This window comes from Caloenas nicobarica, chromosome Z, assembly GCF_036013445.1.
Source record: "Caloenas nicobarica isolate bCalNic1 chromosome Z, bCalNic1.hap1, whole genome shotgun sequence".
NCBI lineage: Eukaryota > Metazoa > Chordata > Aves > Columbiformes > Columbidae > Caloenas > Caloenas nicobarica.
The window spans coordinates 81,753,606-81,781,001 of record NC_088284.1 but is presented as its reverse complement, the minus strand read 5'-3'; the positions used below and the strand labels follow the sequence as shown (position 1 = coordinate 81,781,001).

At 37.3% G+C, this 27,396-nt stretch overlaps 1 protein-coding gene across 1 annotated transcript in view; it reads right to left on the bottom strand.

The window, feature by feature from the left end:
* The window catches only part of ADGRV1 (adhesion G protein-coupled receptor V1), a 288,101-nt gene that overhangs the window by 216,110 nt on the left and 44,595 nt on the right, over positions 1-27,396 (bottom strand). The window contains exons 12-26 of the mRNA XM_065656969.1: positions 20,650-20,682; positions 18,818-18,944; positions 18,545-18,730; positions 17,456-17,636; positions 16,709-16,872; positions 15,923-16,046; positions 14,363-14,629; positions 11,723-11,849; positions 9,817-10,034; positions 7,994-8,737; positions 5,521-5,894; positions 3,616-3,792; positions 2,032-2,212; positions 1,212-1,414; positions 466-595 (exon numbers count right to left, since the gene is read on the bottom strand). Of these exons, the coding sequence (XP_065513041.1) occupies positions 466-595; positions 1,212-1,414; positions 2,032-2,212; positions 3,616-3,792; positions 5,521-5,894; positions 7,994-8,737; positions 9,817-10,034; positions 11,723-11,849; positions 14,363-14,629; positions 15,923-16,046; positions 16,709-16,872; positions 17,456-17,636; positions 18,545-18,730; positions 18,818-18,944; positions 20,650-20,682 (3,236 nt within the window). The remainder of the gene's footprint in view (positions 1-465; positions 596-1,211; positions 1,415-2,031; positions 2,213-3,615; positions 3,793-5,520; positions 5,895-7,993; positions 8,738-9,816; positions 10,035-11,722; positions 11,850-14,362; positions 14,630-15,922; positions 16,047-16,708; positions 16,873-17,455; positions 17,637-18,544; positions 18,731-18,817; positions 18,945-20,649; positions 20,683-27,396) is intronic.

Sequence of the window (27,396 nt, the reverse complement as noted above, 5' to 3'; positions counted from 1 at the left end):
ACAGTCTCCTACTGCTGTGATCCCATTCAATATGTTATGAGCCACTGTATTGCAATTCCTCTGATTTCATTCAAATGGCAGAGAAAAAAACCACTTTGTCTGTTTAGCCTTAAATATTTTTAAAATATTGAAATTTCTTTCTAAATTGAAATTAAAATATTTTTTACTTTATTTTAATTCTCATTACCAGCCGTGAAATTACGTAACGTGAAAATCTGCAATTGCCTTTAAATGACCTAATGCATGCTAATAATACACTTTCTTTTGGATCTGGAGGTTTCCAGCAATGATTAACAAAATATCTGAAGAACATCTCTTTCCTAAGAAAAATTACAGCTGTCTGGCAGATGTGGAGGCATTTGTCTTTAGAAATAACATGGAAATAGTACACCTAAGAAAGGTAAGATTTTAATGGATGAGTACAGATCATGAAAACACAAGAACAGAATGATGTATGGGTCTTACCTCCTCCCTCTGGGTTCAACAGCTCCACTTTAAAAGTTTTTTCTAACTCAGGAATAGAATTATCAGTGATGTTAACAGTAATGTACTTGTATCTTTCTCCTGGTTGAAATTCCAGTGTGCCCACAACAGCCTGCAATATGAAAACTCTTCACAGTCTAATGTTTTCATCCATATGAAAAAAGAAACAGAACCTTGATTTTGTTTGTCTTTGTCAAAACATCTGCTTTTCTTCACTTAAAAAAAAAAGAAAATCTGCTGAATCTTTCTTATGAGAAAAAGGCATCTAAATTCACATAATTCTGAGCATCTGCATTCATCTACATTTTTCTGCACAAATATCTGTCAGACAAGCAAATACAGATACGTACAGATTATTTTGTTGAACATTGACAAATCCTAGTACGTACAAACATAATCTTAACCCGCGCATGCACGTGAATGCTCATATAGAGTTTGATTTACTCAGCAAATATCCCTTCTTGCTGCATTGACAATTTTCTTAAGAAAAAACCATGAAAACCAGAGGAAATACAACATACTGCACAGAAAGGAGGTAAAAGTCACATAATTATATCTACACTTTAAGGTGAGTATTACACATTCATTTGTCACGTCACCATATAAAACAAAGTGTTTCTGTGAAGAGAATCATACCTGGGCTACAACAGTCAAATTGAAGGCTATCCAAAGGACGAATAACTCTGATTAAATTCTAAAATAATTTCACACCTTAGCAATGGCCATACCTGATAATCTTTAGGGCTGAAGGCTGTAAGCGGCACTGTTCTGTATTCCACCAGAACTGTTCCAAGAAGGCCTTGTGCACGAACTACCAGTAACGTGATGTGTCCAACTTCTTCTTTAACTGTAACATGGGGCACAGCAGAGGCTGGCAGAATCATTTTGTCACCTGGCAGAGGAGGTGGCTCCACAGAGAACTGTAGCAGACCTGGCAGACAAGAAGTACTATTTACATGACTTCTGTCACTAAATTTACATAACGAACATAAATTGAAACCAAATGATATATTATATTTATATTTTGTGACATTTCTTAACTAAAAATTTGATTATTGATATGCTCCTAGGCCTCAATTTTGCTATTTCCTGGGATGTGTTTTGTACCTTTCCTTCTCTCACTGATATCAGTCTTGATAAAGCCACAGCACAATAATGAATTCAGCTCTCCCCAAAAGAGGCTCAATATATCATAGTGCTTGGTACTTATTGGTATAATAAGCATACAGAACTGTCTCACTTTGTCAGGAATTCTCACCTGACGAAAACTTGTGCAGGATGAACTATAATATATACAACCTTTATTTCCTCTCAGAAAGGAATCATTGCCTGTTTGGTCATGGAAGCTTTGATGCCTTTTTGTTAAATTCTCAAGAATAAGCAACTCAGCTTTCACTCTTCTATAGAAATCATGAATTAATCTCAAGTTAGATAAAGTGAAACACTTGGCATTGCTGCCTCAACTAGCAAGGCTAATCAAAATTTTATCTGTTGAGTTAGAACTGGAAATTCTCTACAAGAAGACTGTATCATCTCCATCATCATTACCATATGGATGGTCACTGGCTTTGATGCTGATATCAGTAGTTTCCTTTTCTGGATCTATACTCGCTCCACTGGTAGGAGTTGAACCTAGTTTTCCATCTCCAGACACTGCAGAGACTAATGTCACACGGAAATATTCATTTAGCTCCGGAATGTCATCATCAATAACATGCAAATTTAAGACCTAGAGAAGGACCAAATCGTGGAGGAATCAAACTGTGCACAGACATTACTTATGAGTTTCACAAGCCTGCCTAACTCAACAAATTATTTGATTAGTCAGTCAGCTTTATCTGCTGTGTAGTTCTCAAAGTAATGCGGACAACACTTTTGCTTTGCACAGAATTTACCTAACTTCTAGGATAATATTTTATGTTTACAATATATATTCCAAAAAGAACGTTACCAAACTGCCAGAAATTAAGGAATATTTTCCTAAGTGCTTCACCAAGCAAGACGTTATTATTGTATCTTAAGATAGGCATAAACTGTGTTTATCGAAAGTGCAATATCTGATAGATTTCAAAATCTTGAAGAAATTGCGCTTCTGAAAAGACATTACAGTGAGTAATCCAATTGAGACAGCAAAGAAAGCAAGCTTTTTATGTCATCTGATACTTGAGATTGCAGATCATACTACTAATTACTATAACCTGCTCTGCACAGGCTGACATATTCACCTCAGTCAATTCCAGCTTTCTGTATATTGCGATATGATTAGACAAACATATAGAAGAAAATTCAATGGAGAACTACAGCTGAATGAACAGTGACATGAACCAACTATTTTCAGATATCACAAGCCTTTGCCAAGCTCTAACCACTTACACTGTTTAACTGGGATCAGATCCACAGTTCTAGTGGAGCCACTGGGTTCCTTCAAACGGTGTCAGTGAGTCCATACTGACTTCAGCAGAGTGAGAGAAGTGAAAACGAGTGTGGCACTTTCTACCAACAATTCACCCTTTCTATTTTATGAACACTAATAGAAAACAACCATGAACTTCCTACTGTATTGTGGTCTCACACCTCTTCTTAAAATACATGTGAAATTCTTGTACTATGGATCAGGAACGAATTCATAGAAACAGGTTAAGAAAAAGGGACAGAGCGTGGCCAAAAGCAGTTGCAAGACACTTGAATACAGCAGTGAACTTTACTGCTATATATTTAATTGATGTGGAAATAAATCTGATTTACAAACCTCAGATCAAAACCTGACCATTTTCCAATTTCAAAAGTAGCTGGCTACATTATTTCAGTCCAGGACTTCCTATGCTCTCAGTATACACATACATATATGTAAATTTAGTTAATATTTTCTATATTTATGTGGATGTAAACACATCTAATATATTATGTGCATTCAAACATATACGCATAGATGGTGACCCCTGAACACAGATCTATAAGCATCTGCAATATCAGTTGCTACCTGTCAGGGTTAGAAAAACCCTGTAAAATATAACAAAAGGCATGTGAAGGAAACACTTTCTAGTATGAAAACCAGTCAAGCACCCTCAGAAGGTATTTTCCAGCAAGTTTGCAAAGGACAGTATGAACAGTTAATAGGAAGGTAGGGTTTACCTCTGATCTCTGCCAGGGAAGGAATGTGATAGTGCCGGTGCCATTAGAAAAATCGGTAATAGAGTAATTAATGCCAGTGGAATCAACCTGTGAGATAATGTAATTTATATACACATAGTCCAGGGCTCCCCTTGTACGCTCCACAACACAGGATATGGTGGAACCCTCATCAGCAGTCTGGAAGAAAGCAAGAAATTGAAATGTTTGCTAATGATGTCAAAGTAAACCAAGGTAATAAATGCAAAACACGGAATTCTCTAACACTGGTCAAAAGTTTAGGCAAGACATTGCTGTCATGTTGCTTTCAGCATTTTGGAGAGGTAGGAAGCTGAAACTGGCTTGGTGGTGGTCAGAACAATCTTAGTGGAATTTGCAACAGGACTACAAAGGTAAGAGAATAATTACACCCTCTTGTTTGTTTTGGACACAATCTCTTGCCCCAAATGACATGTCAAAGACAGAATCAATATGCTTGAAATGCACATGTCAAAAAGAACTGAGAATACTCTTTCACATTCATGTCAATTACTTTAATTCTAATTAGCAGTAACTTTTTAAAATCTTTGGATTTCTCCTTTACTCAACTAAAAACATTATGGGGGGAAAATAAATTAAAATTAAACTATACTATCTTCATTAAGGAAAAACTTTTGTATGCTACAGTCCTCTTAACAATACTGTTCTCACAGGGAACATAACTTCAATAGCAACAATTTCACGTATTTGGAACAAAGTAGGTGTTGATATTCACCATATATTTTAGAAAATTATCATCATAAAACTAAAATAGAAAATAATTTTGTCTGAAAATTGCCTGAAAGGCCAATGCTATGTTATGCATTAGAGAAATTTTAGCTGTATAATGCAGTACAGCTCCTGCATGTGCCTTCAGCTGCCTAGTAGACAGATATGCACACAAAGCAATTAAACTATTGATAAAACAATGCTGTGTATCTGCATCATCACCGAAAGCTCCAGCTTCCCTGGTGAAATGGACACAGATAAGTGCAAAACAATTAACATGACATATAAATTTTTAATTTTGCTTCATGGTTGGCTGATGATCTGTGGCATCACAGTACTACCAGTGGCATTTGAAACTGAAGGAATCTGTTATCATAGCATATGGTAGGCATATAGAAAGAAAACTGAACCAAATTAAAAACCAGTATCACTCAGGTAAGATTTCAAATACATTATAAGCACTTTGGTTAGAAAGAATGTAACTAAAAGGCCCTGGGAGTTCCCAAACTGGAAAGTATTCTGAAATTTGTCTTCCAAAATAATCCAACACCAAGACAAAGAGGTATTATATCTTTGTCCTTAATTATTGTATAAGAAGTAAAAACGAATTATGTTTATTTTGATTCCCCCCAAACAAGTAGCAAGTTTATATATTGCATATATAGTGGCTACCAACAAAGAACAATTTAATGTTTAAAAAAAACAACGCACAGACGATATCAAGTGAATTCACACCAAACGTACAATGTATATCTCATACAATATGACGGCAAGTGATTTGGAAAAATACCTCACACTGTGTCATTGAACAAACTTTAGTCAAATTATTTCAAACACAGAAAAACAAACTTAAATTTTTGTAATAATCCATTCTCCAAACACAAAAAATAAATCTCATATTTTAATTGATAACCCAGTCTCAAATGTGACAGAAGTAAACAAAGAAAAATGTTCTTCTAGAAAAATTTCAGCCTTATTCTTCAGTTTATGTACTAAAATCAATTTTCTTAACAACTTACACATTTCCAAATTTTAGAAAAACTTTGCTTAACTACAAAAGCTAACAATGTGAAATCAAGGCCCTGCGCAGGTCAATTGGTCTTGCCATTCATTTTTCTGTGTTCAAAACTTCACTTATCATTTTCCTTATGAACACCTTACCTCGGGAATACATGCTCCAGTGAAGCCAAATAAACCATTAGCATTATCACTTTTCTGTATTCTTAATCTCGCTGTGGTATTTTCTTGTGAAATTCGAGCTCCGCCACGCACAGAAACGAGCTTTAGGATGAACAACTCCTCTCCTTCTTCCTCTTCGTCATCCTTTGCGGACACAATGAATGACTTATTGGTCTCTCCTTGCCGATATTCCAAATACCCAGAGATAGGGTGGACATCACTTTTTGCAGGAGTTGCATGGAGTTCATAGATCTCTGCTCGGGTCAATTTACGTTCATAAAGCCTTACATCCTGCATTAGCCCTGTGTACCTACTGCTGCCATTGATTCCTGCTCCAATTCTCACTGTTCCTGGGCCTGAGAAGGAAATTATAATTTTCTTCAAGTTATTGTATTTCTTCAAAGTAATAAATCTGCAACTGAATAGCTGTACTTGCTACAAATCAATGGTAAACTGTTTATTACCCCTGGATTAGGAATCATATTGATCTTGAAATGCAAAATCAGAAGGTTCCTTGAGCCTCAGCGTTAAAGGCAGATCACCACAAGCCAAACAGTTCCATCCTAGACTGTTCACGTTTTTCACCATACCAGCACATTACCACCATCCCTTATTTTTATGAGACTTTGAAATCTCTCTCTTTCCTTCAGAGAGAGCTGTGCAGAGCACAACCACAACCCCTCTCAGCTTTTGTTTTGCTAAGCAGACCCCAATTTTTTCTCTCTCTGTTAGGACAGTTGATCCATTCTGATGATACTCACCATCCCTGCATTATCCCTTCTGGACGTGCTTTACCCCTAATGCAATGGGAATATAGACTTCAGAAATATACACCAAATTCCAAATGCTTTTTAAAACAACATTAATAGATCTCTGTCTCCAAACAATTATCCTACTCAGTAAATCATAGGATAACAGCTGCCTTTTTCACAAGAATTCTAAGCTGGCAGCTCATACTCATTCTCATTCCTATTGCGCTAAAACACATAGATGTCTCTTCTTTCCAGCTGTTTTCTGGATTTGGAAGAAACTCTGCTCTTGAATGTACTGGCATAGATATGACACTGAGTGTCAGTTCTAGAGACAAACAGCTACTGATAATGGTCCCAAGGCACAAGGAAGAGGACAGCGAGAAAAACTCTGCTACTGTGCTCACCACTGTGTAGTATCCAACATTAAATGGAGAGAGATTAAATCCTTACCTTGTACTTGTATTATCTCCAGACAGAGCATATGCCATCTCCACTAATACAGAAAATTTACAATGACTGAGACATATACTTCCAGGAACAAAAGCATTATTGCATTTCACACATCTTTGTTTTAGAAATTGAGGGGGAAAAAAAATCCTTTCTCAGCTACAATACTGCAAGTCTGATGGAAATTACTAGTTTCAGAGCCACTACCTTGTTACAGAGGGCAAATTTATTTCTCAGAATTAAACTACTGGAAGTTTAGAGGTAGAAATAAAATATTACACTATACAGTTAATGAAGTCTCCTCTCTAGTCTCACTCTGTGTTTGTGGTCATATATGCATGTAGATGTATACATGTTTAACATCACTGTATCTTCTTTAATTCTCCTTCTTTCAATATAAACAGGAGACTGCGTTCAATAATTCAATAATCATTCACTGTCTATCCCCATCAAAGAAAGCATGCGAAACTGAAGGTGAGAAGAAAGGAAAAAGGATGGCAATGATCTGCAATTGAAAAAATGCATGCAGAAAAGTGGTAAACAGAAGAAAGAATAAATATAAATGTATTCCAACCACATAACATCTGACTTTATAAAGAAATTGTTCTGATACTTCTCTGGTCACTACTATGCTAGTTCAGATTGAATGTCCGTAATTGTTAACTATGACAAAAAACACAATTGGGACTATCCAGTTCCATAAACTGAAGAACACATGATAATGTTCCCTGGAACACTATTAAACTTATATGCATAATTTTAATACACCATATAAATACATACTTAAGTAAATCTATGCCCTAAAAAAATCTACTGCTTACAAGGTATTGGCTTAGTTTAAAATAATACACAACCAGAAACAAAATCATTACTGTATTTTGTTTCAGAAACTGAGAAGAAAGTGTCCTTTCTCAGCTACAGTGCTGTATAGCTTAACAGAAATTATTAATTGCAAAGATATATAACTGTATGTATACATGATATTCATGCATACATAAATATAATTATAAATTATTAATTTGTTTAAAAACTATTGCAAGCCAAGTTCTCTTACATTTCTGAATTTTTTTGAACTTTCATACATCTAATTTGCATATGCATTTTGAAAAACATCAGAATTTTCTATTCATTCTTTTCAATTAACTAAGCTGATATAATAGTTTCAGTATCTTGAGTACACCTGTCCAGGAGCTAGACTCTTCTATACATTGCAGAACTTTACAGACAAAGAAAAATAATGCAGGTTATTGGCTCACCATCAGCAATTGCTTCTCCTTTAAGGCTCTTCATTCCTCCCAGAATGGGAATTCCATCCATGTAAAATTCAATTATACTTTCATCCAGAGTAATCAGAAGGTGAAGCCAAGTATTTTCATCCAGATATTTCAGTACTGTTGCTTTAGCTATATATGTCGTGTTGGATCCCAATGTTGTATAATGAAGCACTACAGAAACATGAGAATAATTTGTTTGGACTTTCACACCGTAATATAAGGTCCCATTATCATCATCCTTTTCAACTATGTAACCATCAGTACTGATGCTAGGAATTAACCATGCTGAAAATGTAAAATTAGTTACTGCAGTATTTCCATTGTACGGGTATTCCAGACCAATTATCCCAAATGCATTCTCTTTTCCGCTGAAATACAAAGCATCTGTTCCACTGTGATGTCGCCTCATGTGAGGTTGGGATTGTACTGAACTTGGAAATGATCCCAGCAACAAGAAGTCAACCATTGATGGTAGCCCAGCTTGGAATGTACTGGACAGTATTTCCCACCCTAATCGGACAACACCGAAAGTGCCTTGTTGTCTCCAGATGGTGAAGTCTGTAATATAGGAAAGATCATCTTCAGAAAGAACGTCTTCCACTATCTCTCTGTCCTGGCTCTCTGGATCAATAACAAAGACTCCAAAAGGGTCATCATTGAATGGGATCATCACGGTCACAGCAAGGTTTATTCCAGATAACTGACCACCAGGACCAGGAGAACCACCTATACAACGGAAATTAGAGGAAACATTAATGGTCGGTTTCCAACAAAACAGTTTGAAATAAGTTACTAAGTACTTAAAGTTTTCTTAATTAAATATGTTTCTAAAAAGGCTTAAACCTTCTTTAAGGGCCTCTGAACTCTTAGAAAATGTTTCGATTTAATAATAACATAATTTAACTGTAATGTTTTCAAAACACTATAGTGATAATTTTCACAGAAAAAAAAGCAGCATGTTATTTTTCAACTGCAAAACACATATTTGTTTTTCAGCTAAAACAAGGTTATCTCAAGTTTTTCTGAATCAGTCAGTGAGACAGGTTACCTTTGATTCATTTGACAAACATGGGGCCAAATTCAGTTCTTATATCACCCCAAGATTTGCACAATATGGAACGGCAAAATTTGGCCCATTGCCTTTGAAACAGAAGCAGAGATACCTTGCAAAATCAGTAACCAGTCATGTATTAAAACTGCTGTCAGATACTGCCATTAGAATTGTGAATGTAGAACCTCTACGTTCAAAACGTGCAGTGATCTACCTATTATAAGTAGAAAAACTTCCATACACACATATAGATTACACTTACAGGAAAGGTCAACACATATTTTCAGTTGTATCTGGGCACGGAAGACCATAAATAATACTGAGGTGGAAGGAGTCTGGGAGATTTGGAACTCTGCTCAGTATGAGACCTGTAGTAGTTGTAATTTAAGTCATATGAAGCAGTAACTATAAGTATTTTACCTACTCTAGAAAAAAGCAAGCAAACCAGCCAACCTCCATTACAGTAGACATGCATAGCCTTTAATACCTTTATTTTTTCTTCAACTACATGAAGAGACATCCTTTTTAAAGGTCAGATCACCAAAATGTGTGTAACAGTAATTCAGGAACTGAATAACTGCATTCATATACCTGAATTAAGTGAAAAACAAAACCTAAAAGCTTACCAGAAAATTATAGGATATCAAGACATGATCCAAGGCAAAGATCTTTCCAAAGCTGGTCTCTTTTTGATTCATTAAACATAATTCTTTTCAAGCAGATAAGAAGGGAATGGTGATATGGAAGACAATACCTGAAGTGTTCACCAACTTTAGAACATAAAATTCATTGAATTCAGGAATTCTATCTGAAATAGCACGGAGTGTGATTGGCTTTGATCCTTCACCATCCATGAAGCACACAGTCCCGTAAGTTTCATAGAACTCTTCTCCTGGCCTCAGTGCAGAGTCATTGTCAAACAGCTGCCAGGTCAAAGAGACATTGCCAAAGTGTCCTCTGTGTCTCAAAACCCTATTCGGTGATACAGAAAGAGTGAATGTCCTGGCTGGTATACATCAGCATTCATTAGCAAGGCAAAACACGGTTACACTAATCTTCCTTACTGTGAAAAATAACATATGATGTTCTATATAACCACTATCAATAAATACAACCACGAAGAATAATACAATCCTCTTTGAAGGCCCACAATTTCACAATATAATTCTACTCTTGTGTATATTACAGGCAGTTTAGAAAAAACGTAACCAATGCAGGTCCATGCAAAGTAGCACCATTATGCTAAACATTAGTTTGTCTTCCACTTCTATTATGTAAATAATAAATGTTAATGTATAATAGTTCTGCAATGTAACATTAAAAATTTATATACCTGGCCACCTTTGACAGGAAACAGAATTATCTACATTTAACCACAAACATTTTTCCCTTTAGCCATCAAGCCTCCTTAAAGTCTTTCCTATATTGGTATTAGATTTGTGTTATGGTCTAAGTCCTTCAGAAATTTGTGGGTATTCCAGATTAAGGATGTAGTAAATGAAAACAAGATTTTATTTTTTGTATCGCTAACTGGTAACAGCTCCCTAGTAAATCTATTTCATCAGTGAGGACTGAGCAAGGTTGTCAGATGTTGGTGATCTTGGTATCATGTGCTTCCATAAAGAATCTGTATATAAACATGTTTAGTTCAAATCATCGTTCTTCACAACATCAAATCAAAAAGATTTATCCTGCAAAGAAGATTACAAAGGACAAGGAAAAAAAAAAAAAGAGCAGCATAACAAAACCAAAGACACAATATATTTAACATCCTCTTTTCTCCAGGTTTTTCATTCTTCAGATGTTTAACACAAGCATAAAGGCCTAATTCACAGTCATAAGCATCTGCTTCAAGTACTTCAACAAACAAAAATATAAAAAATAATTAAACAAATACGAAAAGGGCCTCTTCCCTAACTATTCACACTATCGTCTTTATTGTGATCTAACTTCTCTTTATATCCTGTCTAGAGGTTTCTTAATAAACAATCAGTATCTTTGTCAAGTTATAATCCTATCCTGGCTTTATGGAACACAACAAGTAAAGATGCCAGGCAAATTCATTTATTAACTCTTCCTATTTTTTAATACCTCCCAGTGGCTGGAAGGAAAATACTTTTAGAGATCAGGCTAAGCAAGAATATTTTCACTCTAGAATACTTTGAGTATAGCCTTCGATCCGCTATTAACAGATAGGAGAAAAACAAACTATCAAAAAAATACAGTAATATAAGTTGTTTGTAGAGGAAGGCTTCAACGCAGGGTGTAAAAAGAACAACCACATAGCCATTTTTAGCTGTATTTTTAGAAGACTTTTTCTTCTCAGTTTGTCCAGGTCATATTCTGCTCAATCATCAAGATTCTTCTATATCTAAAGTCTACTGAGAATATAAGAAAACAGCAATGCTGTAGTCTTATTTATTTACATTTTCACATTCATTTATGTATACATTTTAATATGCACAGTCTACTTGACAATAAAACAGTTGATGTCTTCAATATATTCACAAATCATTTAGTCCAAATTTTAGTAAAGCTATTTTCCTTTAATACATTTTTATCAATGCAAATTTATATGGGATTAGAAGAAAGTTCTATTCATAAAGTACCACTTACATCCATTCAAAAAAAGTGTAAAGTATCGTTTTAAAGTTACTTACAAAAAATTGTTACTTTTGCCTTCTTCTATTTGCTTCTCTAAAGTCTCCAGGGAGAAAATTCCATTAGGATCATCATTTGCTTCAATAATAACTGTAGCCACACCAGCCTTAAAGATGACAGTATCCCCTAAAAAGAGGGTGATGAATTTAATCTAAATTCAGAAATTGATGTAACTCTAAAACCGAAGGTGGTTCCTTCTCACACCAATGGCTTTTATGCACACAAAGAAATGAACAACAATAAAACAATCAGTGAAAACCAATATTTGATATATTCACTAAGGGGCAAATCAGAGTAAAAATACTTAAGTAGCATTTCATGCAGAGAGCAAACCAGAAGGTCTGCAGGAAAAAATACATATGACCTGAGAAGACATCATTTTGAGCAGAAAGGACTGTGTGAGAGGTACTACTTCATGTCTGATCAATTGGTTGTCAAAAGAAAAAAAAAAGTATTCAGGGACTCCAGCTCTCCTTTAGGCCTAGAATCGAAATATTGCACTTAAACGGAATACAAGAACAGCCTAAGAGTTTATTCATACCCATATCACAGCCTATCTGGAAGGAAAAAAGATACCTGTGAAGTAGAGGGGAAGACAGTAGGATTTCTGTGCGTATTTTAGCACTACAGGGATATTCCAACACTCTTCCTATGTCCATAGACGTACATTATGTTTCCACCCCCATCCTGTTTTTCACCCTATTTAAGAGCATTAGACAAGCTTTTGTTCCAAACTAAAAAATGTGTTCACTGCTTTAAGTTCATATACTTCTACTTGCATGTTCTCTGAGGTGCAACAGTCCAACATAATTTTCAAGAGAGATGTAATAATCAAAACCAATATATGCAACATATAATAATTTCTTTTTCTTTCAGGAATATGTATAGAAATATTATGTATTCTCAGTGATTCTAGAGAGGCTGCGTGATGCTATGATCCTTCTTTGAGAAGCAAAGGGAGCCTGAAGCTACCCATGCTTGTAGGACCAGTGTGCCAGAAGGAAAGCCATTATATGTTCCCAACAGAGTGGTAAGAGAAAATAACAGTAGATATTGAAGAACATTAGTCAAGTAGAAAGAAGTCACTGAAGAGAAAATTCAAGAAGAGAGATGAATGGCTTTCTTCGATCCTTGCCATGAAGGTGATGTTCTGTAGGAGACCCGAGTATCAGAGTGAATGCCAGCTGACCTCAAGAAACACATAAACTACCTTATGCTCAAATAATTGCTAAAATTTCCCCTATAATTCTCTGGCTGCCTGCTACCAATGTCGAGGTCAGGATTCAGTTTGAGATTAATAAAGCCTTGTGAGCAATTCATTGGCGAGCCACAGGATGTTCACTTTTGCGTAACCTGACGCACTTTCTTGGTCTCATTGATGGCGAATCAGATAATCAAAGACTGTAATGAGGGCTAAGACACTTAGTATGCACGTCTAAATGAAGAAGTCCAGTTCTATATTTCCTTATCTTCAATGGAATCCCTGGTAGGTATTTTATTTTGTGAACCTACAACACAATCTAATGTGAAGGCACAGTCTGATGGTTAATTGTGATAGTTTTCCTCTGCTTTATTAAATTACAGCCCTAAGTCTTAGTCCTTGTTTTGATGGATTATTCAATTCAGTTTTGGTTTGCATTGTAAAGATATGCAGCCTGTTCACAGCCTGTTATGACCTCTCATCTAAAGAATAATAACGTCTGAAGGACAGTAAATCATTACAATTTGCTAACACAGTTATAAATTACTTTCTCACTACCCTTTTGAGTTTTGGCAGGGCTAGGCGTGGGGAGGGTCTTTATTAAGCAGGTAGAACCCAGGCAAATTTACCTGTTTCTTATATTTCATTTAAATTTTCTCATCAACATTACAATGCACCGATGACTTATTCCAGAAGACATCTATTTCAAAAATAGAAATATGCTGAATAATTTTGTATCATTTCCTGCTAAGAGGAAACTTCTCTTTTTATATATATATATATATATATATATATATATACACATATATATATGTATGTATATTCACAGTGTTATTTCTAAGATAGTAAAGCTGTTGTCTACTAGTGGTACACTGGGTAACTTCTAACACGCGTTTTTCTGCAGATTAAGCCTTGTATAACTATAATGTCAGTCTGAAAAAAAAGTATGCATACATTGCCCTACTACAAAAATAAAACAGAGACCAATTTACATGTTTTTCTCTAAAATAAGGCAGTTCTGTTTGTTTTTAGAAAAAACAGTCAGTTGTGTAGTATACACTGGAGCATGACAAAAAGTCTAAAAGAATCCCTTTTTCCTTAATACTGTTGCAGTACTAACATTCTTTGGTCTCCTGTTTCTGTAGTCAAGTCAAAACCTCATCTAATTTGGAGCATTTACATTTGAAAAGAGTCTTTCACTCCAGTTGTTTTTGCTGGAAAGGTTTTAGCTGTATCACTTGATGTTTGTTTCCAATTACACAATTCAAGATGAAAATCCAAACACATTGTGTACAGTAATCGTATAGAAATGTCGAAGCAGACCTTATTCATATAACATTTGCATTTATATATTGACTTACGATAATACCAAGCTGGTAGAAAATAGCAGCAAGAAAAAAGAAGAGTTACTAAACATGCATCGAATCATTACTTTTACCTGTGGAATTCATAAGGAAGATATAAAATGTTTCATCAGTTTCAGGGGTGTCATCATCATTAATATACACAGATAAGTTCTGCTCTCTTTCTCCAACATCAAACAAAATAACACTGCTCTTTCCACTAGGAACAAAGTCTCCCTCTTCAGCTGTTGCGTCTCCATTAACAGTAATATACTGGACAGCAACAGCAACATCAGCAGATCCATTCCTTATGACTGTGAAGTTTGCAACACTTCCTTCTTTAACGCTCACTGTCAGAGGCTCTGAAAATACAAAAGCAACAAATCCACATGAGTTCAAGCTTGAGCTCCTTGCATGTGGCCTGTTTTCTTAATCCTCCCCAAGAAAATCCTCATCCCCAGTGAAAGACAAGACACATGTGGTAAAAGCATGGAAATACTTGCAGGTACAAGAGAATATTGTTGTACTTAGCCATCTAACCAATCCCAGAATCAACACAGAGAATAATGAAAGATAATTAGGGAACGTTACGAATGAAACAAATTCAACACAACAAAAACATGAATATTTCATACTAGCTCTATTGGATTTAGGATTTCTCAATAATCTGTTTTGTCAGTTAAATATGTTTGTGATAGTATACTGTAGAATCATAGAACGGTTTGGGTTGGAAAGGACCATCCCAGGTCACCCAGTGCCACCCCTGCCATGAGCAGGGACATTTTCACCAGCTCAGGTTGCTCAGAGCCCTGTCCAGCCTGGCCTGGGATGTCTCCAAGGATGGGGCATCCACCATCTCTCTGGGCAACCTGGGACAGGGTCTTCTTCCTTCATGGGGAAGAATTTCTTCCTTATATCTAACCTAAATCTCCCCTCCTTTAGTTTAAAGCCATCACCTCTTGTCCTATCACTACACACCCTTGTAAAAAGTCTCTCTCCAGCTTTCTTGTTGGTTCCCTTTAGGTACTGGAAGGCCACAATAAGGTCTCCCCAGAGCTTCTCTTCTCCAGCTGAACACCCCAGCTCTCTCAGCCTGTTCTGCCAGCAGAGCTGTTCCAGCCTCAGATCATTTCTGTGGCTCCTCTGGCCCCTCTCCAACAGGTCCATGTGTGTCCTGTGCTGAGGACCCCAGAGCTGGACCAGCACTGCAGGGGGGTCTCACCAGAGCGGAGCAGAGGGGCAGAGTCCCCTCCCTTGACCTGCTGGTCACGCTCCTTTTGGTGCAGCCCAGGTTACCATTGGCTTTCTGGGCTGCAAACACATATTCGTGGCTCCTGTTGAGCTTCTCATCAACCAACAGCCCCAAGTTCTTCTACTCAGGCTGCTTTCAATACATTCTCTGCCCACCCTGTATTTGTGTTTGGAATTGCCCTGGCCCACATGCAGGACCTTGCACTTGGCCTTCATGAGGTTCACATGGGCCCACCTCTCCAGCCTGTCCAGGTCCCTGTGCATGGTATCCCACCCCTCCAGCATGTTGGTCACACCACACAGCTTGGTGTCACCAACAAACTTGCTGAGAGTGCACTCAGTCCCACTGTCTGTGTTGCTGACAAAAAGAAGTTAATCTACACTTAAAACCAAAAATACCTAACCTGCAAAATAAATGGGATCATCATTCCTTGTAATTTGTAAAATTGCACTCGTTATATTGCCCAGCCTGGCTCCACCAGTAGCATTGACTAAGGTGACGACAAATACTTCCATCTCTTCAGGTATCTGAAGGAGAAAGTATTACAAAATTAATTTCTTGCATACAAAACAATGAAGAAATTAAAATGATCAGCTGAGGGGATTGACAAACCAGAGATTTCTGAGTGGCGTTTGTTTTTTTTTTTTAATTATTGATCTTCACGTGTGTCAAGAGGGATGACAAATGACAGTTCATACAGTTAAACAGAAATCATCATGAACCTACAATCCCCGCAAATAAGTCCCCTCACACTTACTGTTATACAGATGATCCAAAAGTTATCTTGCAGTTTCTTGCTTCTGATACAAATAATTTATTTTTACAACTTTATTTATTATTATTTATTCCAATAATTTCTTATATTACTTCTAATATATCAACATGAAACATAAAAATTAGGATTCCTGCTATCAAAACAAGGGTTTTATTCAAATGAAATTTTCTTTAATTTAACCACATTCAGCTACACTCAGGTTGTAACTTTTTTTTTAAAGGTATGCACGGCTTCTCAAATTCTTTTACAATTTGCTGAAGCAATCACAGTTCTACCTAAGTATTTTGATTTTTCCCACAAACATTCATCAGGCTCTTATAAGAGATATATTTCTTCTTTCTCCTTAAATTGTAAGGTTTTAGCAGTTACTCTTTGTCCCAAATACTCACACAAAAATACTGTAAAAATGTTTACCTCGTCTGGCAGTGAGTAAATGGTGATATTTTTTGAAAACTCCAGATTATCAAAGAAAATAGTCCCTTGTTCTGGATAGATGTCATTGGTACATGCTGGGTCAACAACCCAAGACACGCTAACATTGCCATAGCTCCCTTGGTTCCGTACAATGCTGTAAGCAGCTAAAAATGCAAATATATACAGTCAGTGTGCATCTTCAGAACAATACAAATCAAAAACAAGAGGGTCAGCAAAACTGAAACAAAGAAAAATGAAATGATAAGCAAATTCACTTATTGCAAACCAAATAATATATGAGAGCACTGCTGAAAGGACATACAAAGATTCACCATGAAAACAGTTCAAATTTGTCAATTTTTGCCTGTAAAAGTACTTGATAATTGAATAGAAACAGATAAATTGAAGTCACCCATATGAGGATTTACTGCTATTCTTCTCTCACACAGCACCCTACTCTTCATGCTCCACAAACAGAGCTGCTACCTCCAGGTTGCACTTTGCACATACATCAACACTGCATCCCTCCTGTCTGGAATATTTTCAAGCCATTTCTTTGCTGGATGGGTCCCTCTGGCTTTCCAGGCCCATCCTGCTCCACTGCTCATCTTGCTGGCACTGAACCACTCTAGAAACTCCTGAGTGGAGACTTGAGACAGATATTGTCCTGGAAATGTGAACAGGGAGAAGCAGCCTTACAGGGGCAGAGAGCAGATGAAGCAGGAACTCTAATAAAAAAAGAATTACCAGTGTAGATGATTTCTCCTTTACTTTCCTTTATTGTTACTGGCAGTTCACCAGGTAGAAACTGAATGACACCATGTGGATCATCATTCTTCAGAATGGTTATATTGACCATTGTGGCATTCCCCATCTTGCCTGGCATTTCACTGTAGCCACTGAGTACCACAGAATAGATCTCATCCAGCTAGAAGAGAAAAACTCAGTTCAGAATAAAAATACATATTCAGTATTCACATCCAAAACAGACCAGCAGACATGCACAGTCCCTAGTCAGGCAGAAAGAGATATAAGTTTAAACAAAAGAAAATCACACACACTTTCTACATGCACAAAGTGTTTGTACTTCACCATCAGCACACAAAACCAATTAGATATTTCTGTCTCTGATAGGACCATTTTCTCCAAAAATCATTATAGGTATGAACTTATTTTGTGTACTTATCTTAGAATCACATCAATTCACTGTCACAATATATATTTGTAATTCTCCCTGAAAGCTAAGTTTTCTTTTCTATAGGATTTATTATCATTTCTGGCTTTGTAACAGGGAAAGCAAAGATTTTAAAACCATTAACAGCACACTAATTTAGAAAGAATGTAATAGCTTGCTTTATTAATCTAAAGGGACTTTGTAGTTATATGTTTCTTGAAAAAAGTTCACAGTTAATGCTTCAAGGAACACTAAAACAGGTATTGTGTCTACATATCTATAAGGCAAATATTAGTCTAGATTAGAGAGCACTGAGTGAAGCTAGCAGTTGATTACTAGAAAAAAAATAAAAAGGGAAGTGGTTCTTCAATTAAACTATGGTAGTCTATACTACAGAATGTCATGGACGCTAACAACTTACATGAATTCAAAACATAACTATTTAAATTCACAGAAAAAAACCCCAAATCACTGAGGACTACTGAACCCAAATACACCTGCTATTTATCCAGATATCTGTGGTTTGGAGGCTGGAAAGACATTCTGGAGAAAAGCCATTACACACTTGCTCTTCTATTATATATTTGCCTATATTTTAATAAATGATGAATTAATATGCCTAAAAAAATACAATCTGAAGACAGAAAAATAGTAATTTTTACCTCTGGAATCCCATCCATCCTTGTCAGAAGAGTAATTATGATCTCTCTTTCACCAGGTTTAAACTCCAGAATTCCCGTGCTTCCATAAAACTCATTATTGTCTCTTGGTTCTACAGTGTAGCGTAGAAACTGCCTGACAAGACTTCCTCTACTGCGGACAATCTGCAGTTCGACAGACTCCCCTTCCTGTAAAAAATAAAATCCAGCTTTTTTTTTCTAGCACTCCGCTTAAACTAAGTTGTCCGTAATGATTAAGAGAAATAAGTCAGCTACCTTGATACTGTAAGGACCTCTGGAAGAAGGAGAAAATTCAAATACTCCTCCAGGATCATCATTTTCTAAAATAATTATTTCACAAGTAGTAAACCCATATTTCAGTATTTGATTTTCCACACTGACCCTGGGAAAGGAAGGCAAGAGGGTTTTTTCAGTGATAATTCTGTTTGGCAGTAAATCTGCATCTGTGTGAAGAACATCGGAATACTGATGGATTTTATGAATAAATTATGAAAACAAACAATTACCTGCAAAGAATCAAATGAATTAAGAAAGACTTATCAGTATGTTTTATCCATTTGTAAAGAAAAAAACAGCTTTACTTCTGAAGTTACTTCATTTTCTGATTAGTTTTTATAGTTGGAGATCTGGGGGTTTTTAGGCACATGCACACACCACACAGGAAAAGAAACAGAATTGTGCAGTAAAAAATTAGAGTTACATTCACTATTACTTTGTATTTGGATCAAAACCTAAAGGATAATCCAAAATCATTTAAGCAAATAGAAATTACATTGATAACTATATATTCTTACCCTCTTCTGCAAAGTTTACTATTGCTGCAAGTAGGAAGAGACTTGCCCTTGAGATGTTTCAAAGACATGTAGATGAGGTTCTTAGGGATATGGTTTAGAGGTGGACTTGGCAGTGTTGGGTTAGTGGTTGGACTCGATGATCTTAAAGGTCTTTTCCAACCAAAACTATTCTATGAATATTGTGGGTTTCATCCTCATCTGTGCATTAACCTGCCTTCTGTAGGATGTGGACCCTACCTGTAGGATCCAGTTTTGCTCTGGGGAGTGTTGGATCTACTCTCAGTAGCTCTCTTTCTCCTCTCTTACTCATAAACCTGCTGCCTAAACGCATATAGTGAATGATGCTGCACATTTCTTGCATTAATTTCCTCAGATTTATTTTTCAAAGCCATTGTTTTAAGTTCAGTTCATTACATTAAAAATGCCAGAAAACATACAACTGAAGGACCCATCAAGAAGGCAGTTTGCTTGTGGCTTATGGCTTATTACATGGAGCTTTATGTATTTAGATTCCTGTGCATATTCCATGTTACCTGGAAGAAAATTTCAATGAAATCTTTGTCCAACATATTGTACATATTTTTATGGTTTCACTGCACTACAACCCAGACTTCATCAAACACTTTTTTTATATAGAAAGAAAATGTGATCTGTTATATTCAATATTTGAAATCAGTTCCAGAGCTGTTTACAAAACCACTCCATAAATAATTGGGATGCTCCAACTTACAAAAATCACAATACTGTGATTCTGTGAACTTACAAAAAAAACAGATAGCAATGTATCTTGTAGCAAAGTCTACAGGCAGGATACTAGATGCAAACCAGGAAATATCTATTTAATAGGATAATGTGACATGTTTATTGCACATTAAAAAAATACGTCAGCAGACACAATAACTTGTGCCAACAGATCTAAATATAGGTTATTCAAAAACAAGATAACTGCTCATCTTTGACCACAGAAAACTTCTTCTCTACAATTCAAGTCAGTTCAGTCATTTAGTTGCTGCAAATCATAATTGTGGCAGTTTAAAACAGCTACTCCATTATTGCATTAAATACTAAATATCAAACACCGAGCCATGCATTTGTAACTTTCACCGTTCAGAGATCCTGATTAAAGAAATGCCTTCAAGCCAGAACCTCATGCCATCAAATTAAACACCGAAGGGCAAGCGTGCATGCAGAAGATGTGATTCCTGAGAAGAAATGACAGATTCTGTCAAAACCAACCACTTGCAAAACAGAGCATTGATTCACTGAAGACAAAGCAGAGCTTGCTGCACTTACCCAAAGTACACGACAAACCTTTCTGTCTCTACCCTGTCAGCACAGAAAGAAAGAAAAAAGGGGATGGGGGAAGGAACGAAAGTGCGACTTGCTAGAATTCAATAGTATAAATGTAGAAAATCAAAATTTAAAAAAAATAAAATTAAGATTAAAAATAAAATCACTTTCTTTCTCCTTTCAAAAGCTTATAATGTTCTTTCTATGGGACCTTTACCTGCTTGGCATTTTCCTGTTGACAAATGCTAGCCAGTGGGCAGTTCCCAGTTAGGAGAAATGACCTGAAGACCAATTCAGTGTGTCAAGACCTGCTCATGACACACTCTGCCAAGCCCTTCCCCAAGAACTCAGTTACTGCTAGCCTTTGTACGTACTCACGACTGCATCAGCAGCCCTAATTTATAAACAGCTCTTCAATTAAAATAAACAAACAACAAAACACTTCCCTACCTGCTTCCATAATATATTATTTCATCAATTTGCCAAAGTAATGATAAAAACAAATAAGTACGGTGGGAATTATAACAGGTACGTATCAACAACTATTTTGTCAGAAAATCATATCAAATTTTATTTTTGTCAATTTTTCAGTTAACCAGATTACCAAAGTAAAATACCAATATAAAAATGTAACAAACCAAAATAGCAAAATAAGAAAAGAGTATTTCCCAATCTCTTAATGGTTACATTTCGGTCAAGCACTTACAACAAAACTATCGCATCAAGTCAGAAGAAAGGTCAGTAATATTCTGCAGTGATAATCATGCATTTTGACTTTCTTAATCTAAAATAAGTATACATGAAATATAAACCTGTATCGCCTATCAAAATACCATAAACGGATTACCGCAGCATTTATAAAGTGAAATTCTGACTTCATTAATCTCAAAAAGAACTCAGATCCAGAACTCAATACGAGAAGAGTTCGCTCGAAAGTTTGAGAAAATAAAGGAAAATACATTCTTTCAAATAGGCAATCTGAGCTAATAGAAATTTCTCACTGATTTCCAATGAGACTATATTTTAAATACTATATATTGAGACATTCTGCCTTCCTTCAGAAACATATGCAAAAGTGTTCCAAAGCCATCAAGGTGTTGACACAATGAAAAGATCAAGAAGAAAATTCCAGGGTTGGTAATGCTAAAATATAATTATATCACTAAGCTGTTGGTAATACAATTTACAACAGAGAATACAAATGAACCATTATGTCAAGGGAGGGGTTTTTTATGTATGTACAAGCTTAAGTAGTTAAGACATAATAATTCATCAGAAAGTGAAAGGTCATGCCAGAAATAAAATCACTTTCAGCTTCAAGGATTTACAATGCATGAGTCCAAACACAGCTCAAACAAAAAAGGCTGTTTAAGGTGAATTGAAGAGTTGTGCTAGAATCTAATATTGTGCTGTGATGTACAAGGGCAGCACCCCAGAAATCTGAAGAGGGCAGCAGACATGAAAGGGCCACAAGGTACCATAAGATGAGCATCTTGAGCATCTCCAGGTGTTCTTCGAAAGGACTGAGAAGACTGGCAATGCTTTATTACTTCAAAACAGTGACAGTGTAAGTCAGACTCCAATCTAGAAGTTAGGAAGCAACTAGTCAGATTCAGCCCACCCACCGCTAAAGGAAACAATTGTTTGGGAGGTTTCTATATCCAAGGCCCATTTCCAACACTAGGATCACTTGATTGATTCATTGATTGATTGATCTGACCATGTTTTCTCTGCATGACTGGTCAGACTGCTATTCACTGCTCTGACATAGTAAATATTGGTTACTATTCAAAAATGGCATAAAGTAGCCAAGGCGATTGTCCCACTCTGCTCTGCGCTGGGGCGGCGTCACCTGGAGCATTCACTGTGTGCAGGCCTGGGGACACAGGGTGAAAGGAGATAAAGCTACTGGAGAGTGTCCAGAAGAGGCTACGAAGTTGGTGAAGGGTTTGGAGGGGAAGCCGTACGAGGAGCAGCTGAAGTCCCTGGGTTTGTTCAGCCTGGAGAAGAGGAGACTGAGGGCAAAGCTCATGGGGCTGCAGCTTCCTCAGCAGGGGAGCAGGAGGGGCAGGGCTGAGCTCTTCTCTCTGGTGACAGTGACAGAACCCAGGGAATGGCAGGAAGATGTGCCGGGGAGGGTCAGCTGGACATGAGGAAAAGGTCCTTCACCCAGAGGGTGCTGGACACTGGAACAGGCTCCCCAGGGAGGTGTCCCGGCCCCAAGCCTGACAGTGTTCAAGAAGAGACTGGACAATGTCCTCAGACACACGGGGTGAACTGTGGGGTTGTCCTGTGCAGGGACAGGAGTTCGACTCGATGATCCTTGTGATCCTTCAGGACATTGATTCTATGATTTTATGTAAAAATGGAACAGAAGCAGCTAGGTTTAGGTTTCCAACACAGACTTGTTGTTATTAATACATGAGCAACAAACAGTTTACACAAGAGGATCCCTTGTGTCTGCACTCTGAGGTACACACACATACATTCTCATAACACCCCTGGACCAGGACCCACTTGGTGACTTCCTGGCTCAACCTTGGATTTGTCTCCTGGCTGTGGACCTGCCTGGCAATCGCTGGGCTGTGCCTGATTGCAGTGACCATCATCTGGCCTAAACCTGATGTGTCTTCCTGGCTTGACCTTCCCCATTGCCATGACCTTTCCTGATGCCCTGGACTCCAGGTTGCCCCGTTACCTACCTACCAGCCACATTATCGGGCTGGATTCCTGGCTCTGCACCACCACACAGCCCCCAGGCCACCAGACGTCAGCCCTTGCTACATGTATTGACAATAGTCAAGAACAACGTGGTGTTCATCTATGGTCCTTTCATCACAGAGTCAAGAAGTCCAAACTGCCTCTCAGTACACAGGATCAGTTTAGTCCTGTTTCACTCTTCATGGCATGTGAAACAGAATCACAGAATCACAGAATATTAGGGTTTGGAAGGGACCTCGAAAGCTCATCCAGTCCAATCCCCCCAGCCGGAGCAGGAACACCCAGATGAGGTTACACGGGAAGGTGTCCAGGCGGGTTTGAATGTCTGCAGAGAAGGAGACTCCACAACCTCCCTGGGCAGCCTGGTCCAAGCTCTGCCACTCTCACCATGAAGAAGTTTCTTCTCATATTTACGTGGAATCTCTTGTGTTCCAGTTTGTACCCATTGCCCCTTGTCCTGTCATTGGTTGTCACCGAGAAGAGCCTGGCTCCATCCTCCTGACACTCACCCTTTACATATTTATAAACATTAATGAGGTCGCCCCTCAGTCTCCTCTTCTCCAGGCTCAAGAGCCCCAGCTCCCTCAGCCTTTCCTCACACGGGAGATGCTCCACTCCCTTCATCATCTTTGTTGCCCTGCGCTGGACTCTCTCCAGCAATTCCCTGTCCTTCTGGAACTGAGGGGCCCAGAACTGGACACAATATTCCAGATGAGGTTTCACCAGGGCAGAGTAGAGGGGCAGGAGAACCTCTCCGGACCTACTGACCACCCCTCTTCTAATCCACCCCAGGTACCATTGGCCTTCTTGGCCACAAGGGCCCAGTGCTGGCTCATGGTCATCCTGCTGTCCCCAGGACCCCCAGGTCCCTTTCCCCTACACTGCTCTCCAACAGGTCATTCCCCAACTTATACTGGAACCATCCCTTTAAGCCCACCTACAACAGGAGTGTGGAAACGGAATAAAAAAGGTCTATCCAGAACTTCCAAAACTCATGGTTTGCCCTGGTGAAGGCATTTAGAAGTAATGATAAGAGTTAAAACAGCTCCTTAGCCAAGCCACGGAGCTCAGCTACTAGAGAGAGCACTAGACCAAGAGTAAGGAGCTCTCTCTCACTGGGAAACCACTTGACTTTTTTTCTCCTTAGCTTAACTTTTTCCATAAAACATCTACCTGTGGACATAGAGTTTCTTTTTATCACAGAGGATGATCCCGGGGAATGTTTATGATGCTAATGTAAGAAATGCAGTCTCAAACTGTGTAACTGTGTTTTCTGTGTTGAAATAGCTTTAAAAAAAACAGTTTCCATATGACAAATCTCATGTGAAATGACTCGTCATTAGGGAAATTATTTATTTAAAACTCCTTAATTATTATTTAGCAAGAACTGCATATTAATTAGGACAACTAAAGCTTCAAAATGTTTCTTACACTTTTTTAAACACATAGTACTACAAAATACCAGAAAGGAGATTTTTGACTGGGTTTAAAGTAACATGGCAATTTGAATGTTATTATGAACTAAATACACTGCAGATAAAATAATAATTATTAAGAGATGCAATGTAGCTCTATTTGATAGCTTTGAGCAAAGAATTGGAATTCTGCAGAAAGTGAATGTTTTGAAAGGCACCTGAGAAACTTAACTGCAGCTGTGAATCTGTGTTGCTGTTACTATTAAAAACATACTTCTCTAAAATCTTTCTTTTCTATCAGGGTATCTCAGAAAATGTGCATTCAGATCACCTGTGGAATGTTACTCAATTTGCTTCCTAGATTTGCAGCCAGTGTTCTCTCCTTCTCAATTTTTTCAGGATTATCTACAGATTTAATTAGTGGCAAGACCTAGCTTTAAAGAACAGTATTAAAGTAGGATTTGCCACACTATAAATTCCATAGTGCTTCTCTTCAGAGGAACACCTTCTCTCCAGGTTTAATCCACAAATTATTTGATTTTGTAGGCTACTTTATGTTACTCATAGCAGGAGATATATGGTATTTTTATTTTGAAAAGTAATAAAAGCTAGCAGTAGGTGTCCAGTAGCACTCTTTTCAATGTTCTGCTACTATTTTCAAATAACTTTTTCGCCGTCAAAACAAAGTCTGATCAAGCCTTTAAAGAGAACAAAGTCTGATCAAGCCTTTAAAGAGAAAGTCAACGGTTTACACCAAAAGAGATAATTTCTATAGCATCACACATATTACTTAATAGAAAAATTACTTAACTAGATAGACATGGTTTTGAAACAGACACTAGCCACAGGAAATCATCAAGTTAGGAGAAAATTCCAGATCCATTAAACAGCATACCATTGTTTCTGTGCATGCCAGTGCAGAGAGCAACCCACAATGTACAATCACCACCTGAGCCCTGAATTAAGGACCACAGACAGTGTGCAGGGCTTTAAATAGGCCTTCTATGATCTGCTAACTTTTTGACATGAAGTAATCTCTTCAACACAAAAACGTTAAAAATCTACCAGACCTTTCACAATGAAATAGTCAAAAATATGTTTTGCATTTGCACTTTTTAAAAAAAATCTATTTTCTAAATTTACTCAAGAGAGAATTTTAGCCTGTGGAAATTTGTATTGCATCACAGAAATCACTAGCACTATAAAAGTCCCCTCACCGCGTTGCTTCAGGTTTGATTTATTGTATACAGTAAATGAGATCTAGGTCATAACATACGTACATGAATTTGCTCTGGCATCCTAAATTATGAGAGTCATGATTCAAAAAAATCTGAGAATCAGGACTATTTAAACAGTCATCTGTTCATAGATTATCACTTTCACAGATCAAAATGAGCATATGGCTGTTTGCAGATCCCAAACTCTGCAGGTTCTCAGACTCGCCCCCACACATTTAAGAGTTGCAAACACAGCCCGCAAGCCCTGGAGGTCCTGAACTCCAACTTGTGCCAATTGCCAAACGGCGGTAGTTGTGTATCTGCACCTTACTGAGGGGATAACAACAGCCAGCAGGAGAATTCATTGTGCAGAAGGAAAGAACAACAGTCGGATTTTTAAAAAGAACTTATTTCTCTTTGTGCTTACCAGGTAAAATGAACAGCCCTAGTACGTGCACATGCTTTCACAAAGCATACACACAATTTCCATGGCCTATTCCACCTACATTCATCAAGAAGACCAAGGCCTTTCTCATACAGATTGCACTACAGACATCTGGCTTTATTTATGCTTGGTCTCAATTCAGGCCTATTCAGATATGGTCAGGCATTCAACCTGAAGCTGCTCCTAAAAAAAGAAAATATGAAGAAGCTTCAGCATGTACAAGATTGTCTTGCTTCTTTATTACTCATCTGTCTTCTTTGGAAGCATCTTCTTTGTGATATACATTGGCCTCCATTTTGTGGTCATAATTCAGAGATGTTTTTAATATCTACAGCCCATAGACAGAGGCCACAGAACAAGGAAAGAAAATACTATTTTAAATGGCTTGGAAAGTTTCTCTTATAGTTATGGATGCAATTGAAGCTTGTTTAAAATGTAAGCTTCCTTAACTATACCACTGAGTTGTAAATAATACATCCTTGTTAGAACTAATTATTTTTATTATTTTATCCATGTTATTACTAATTACAATAAATAGAATGCTTATGAATATATTTCTATGTCTATAGTTTCAGTAAAGTTCTTACAAGCTCTATTTTCCTGCTGACTTACACTACAATTTATAGAACAGAACAAACACATCCACAGCACAGTGCATCTTTGTTTTTATGCCAATTCGCTACTGCTGTGAGGTGCTGGCTGCCAGCCTTGGAAACTGAAATCTTCTCTTCATCCAGAAAATACAAACTATGAAGAAAGCAACCCTACAAGCTTACACACATAACCCTGCCAGAATCCTTCAACCCTGATTTGAAGAGTCATCTCCAGTACTGAAAGGATGATCTTTGCAGTCATTTCAGTCTTGGCTTCTGCTAATGTCATAGTTGCCAAATGTCACTCATAGCCTTTGGGGACAGCATCCAAGTCTAGAGAAAAGTTCAGATTTTATCTC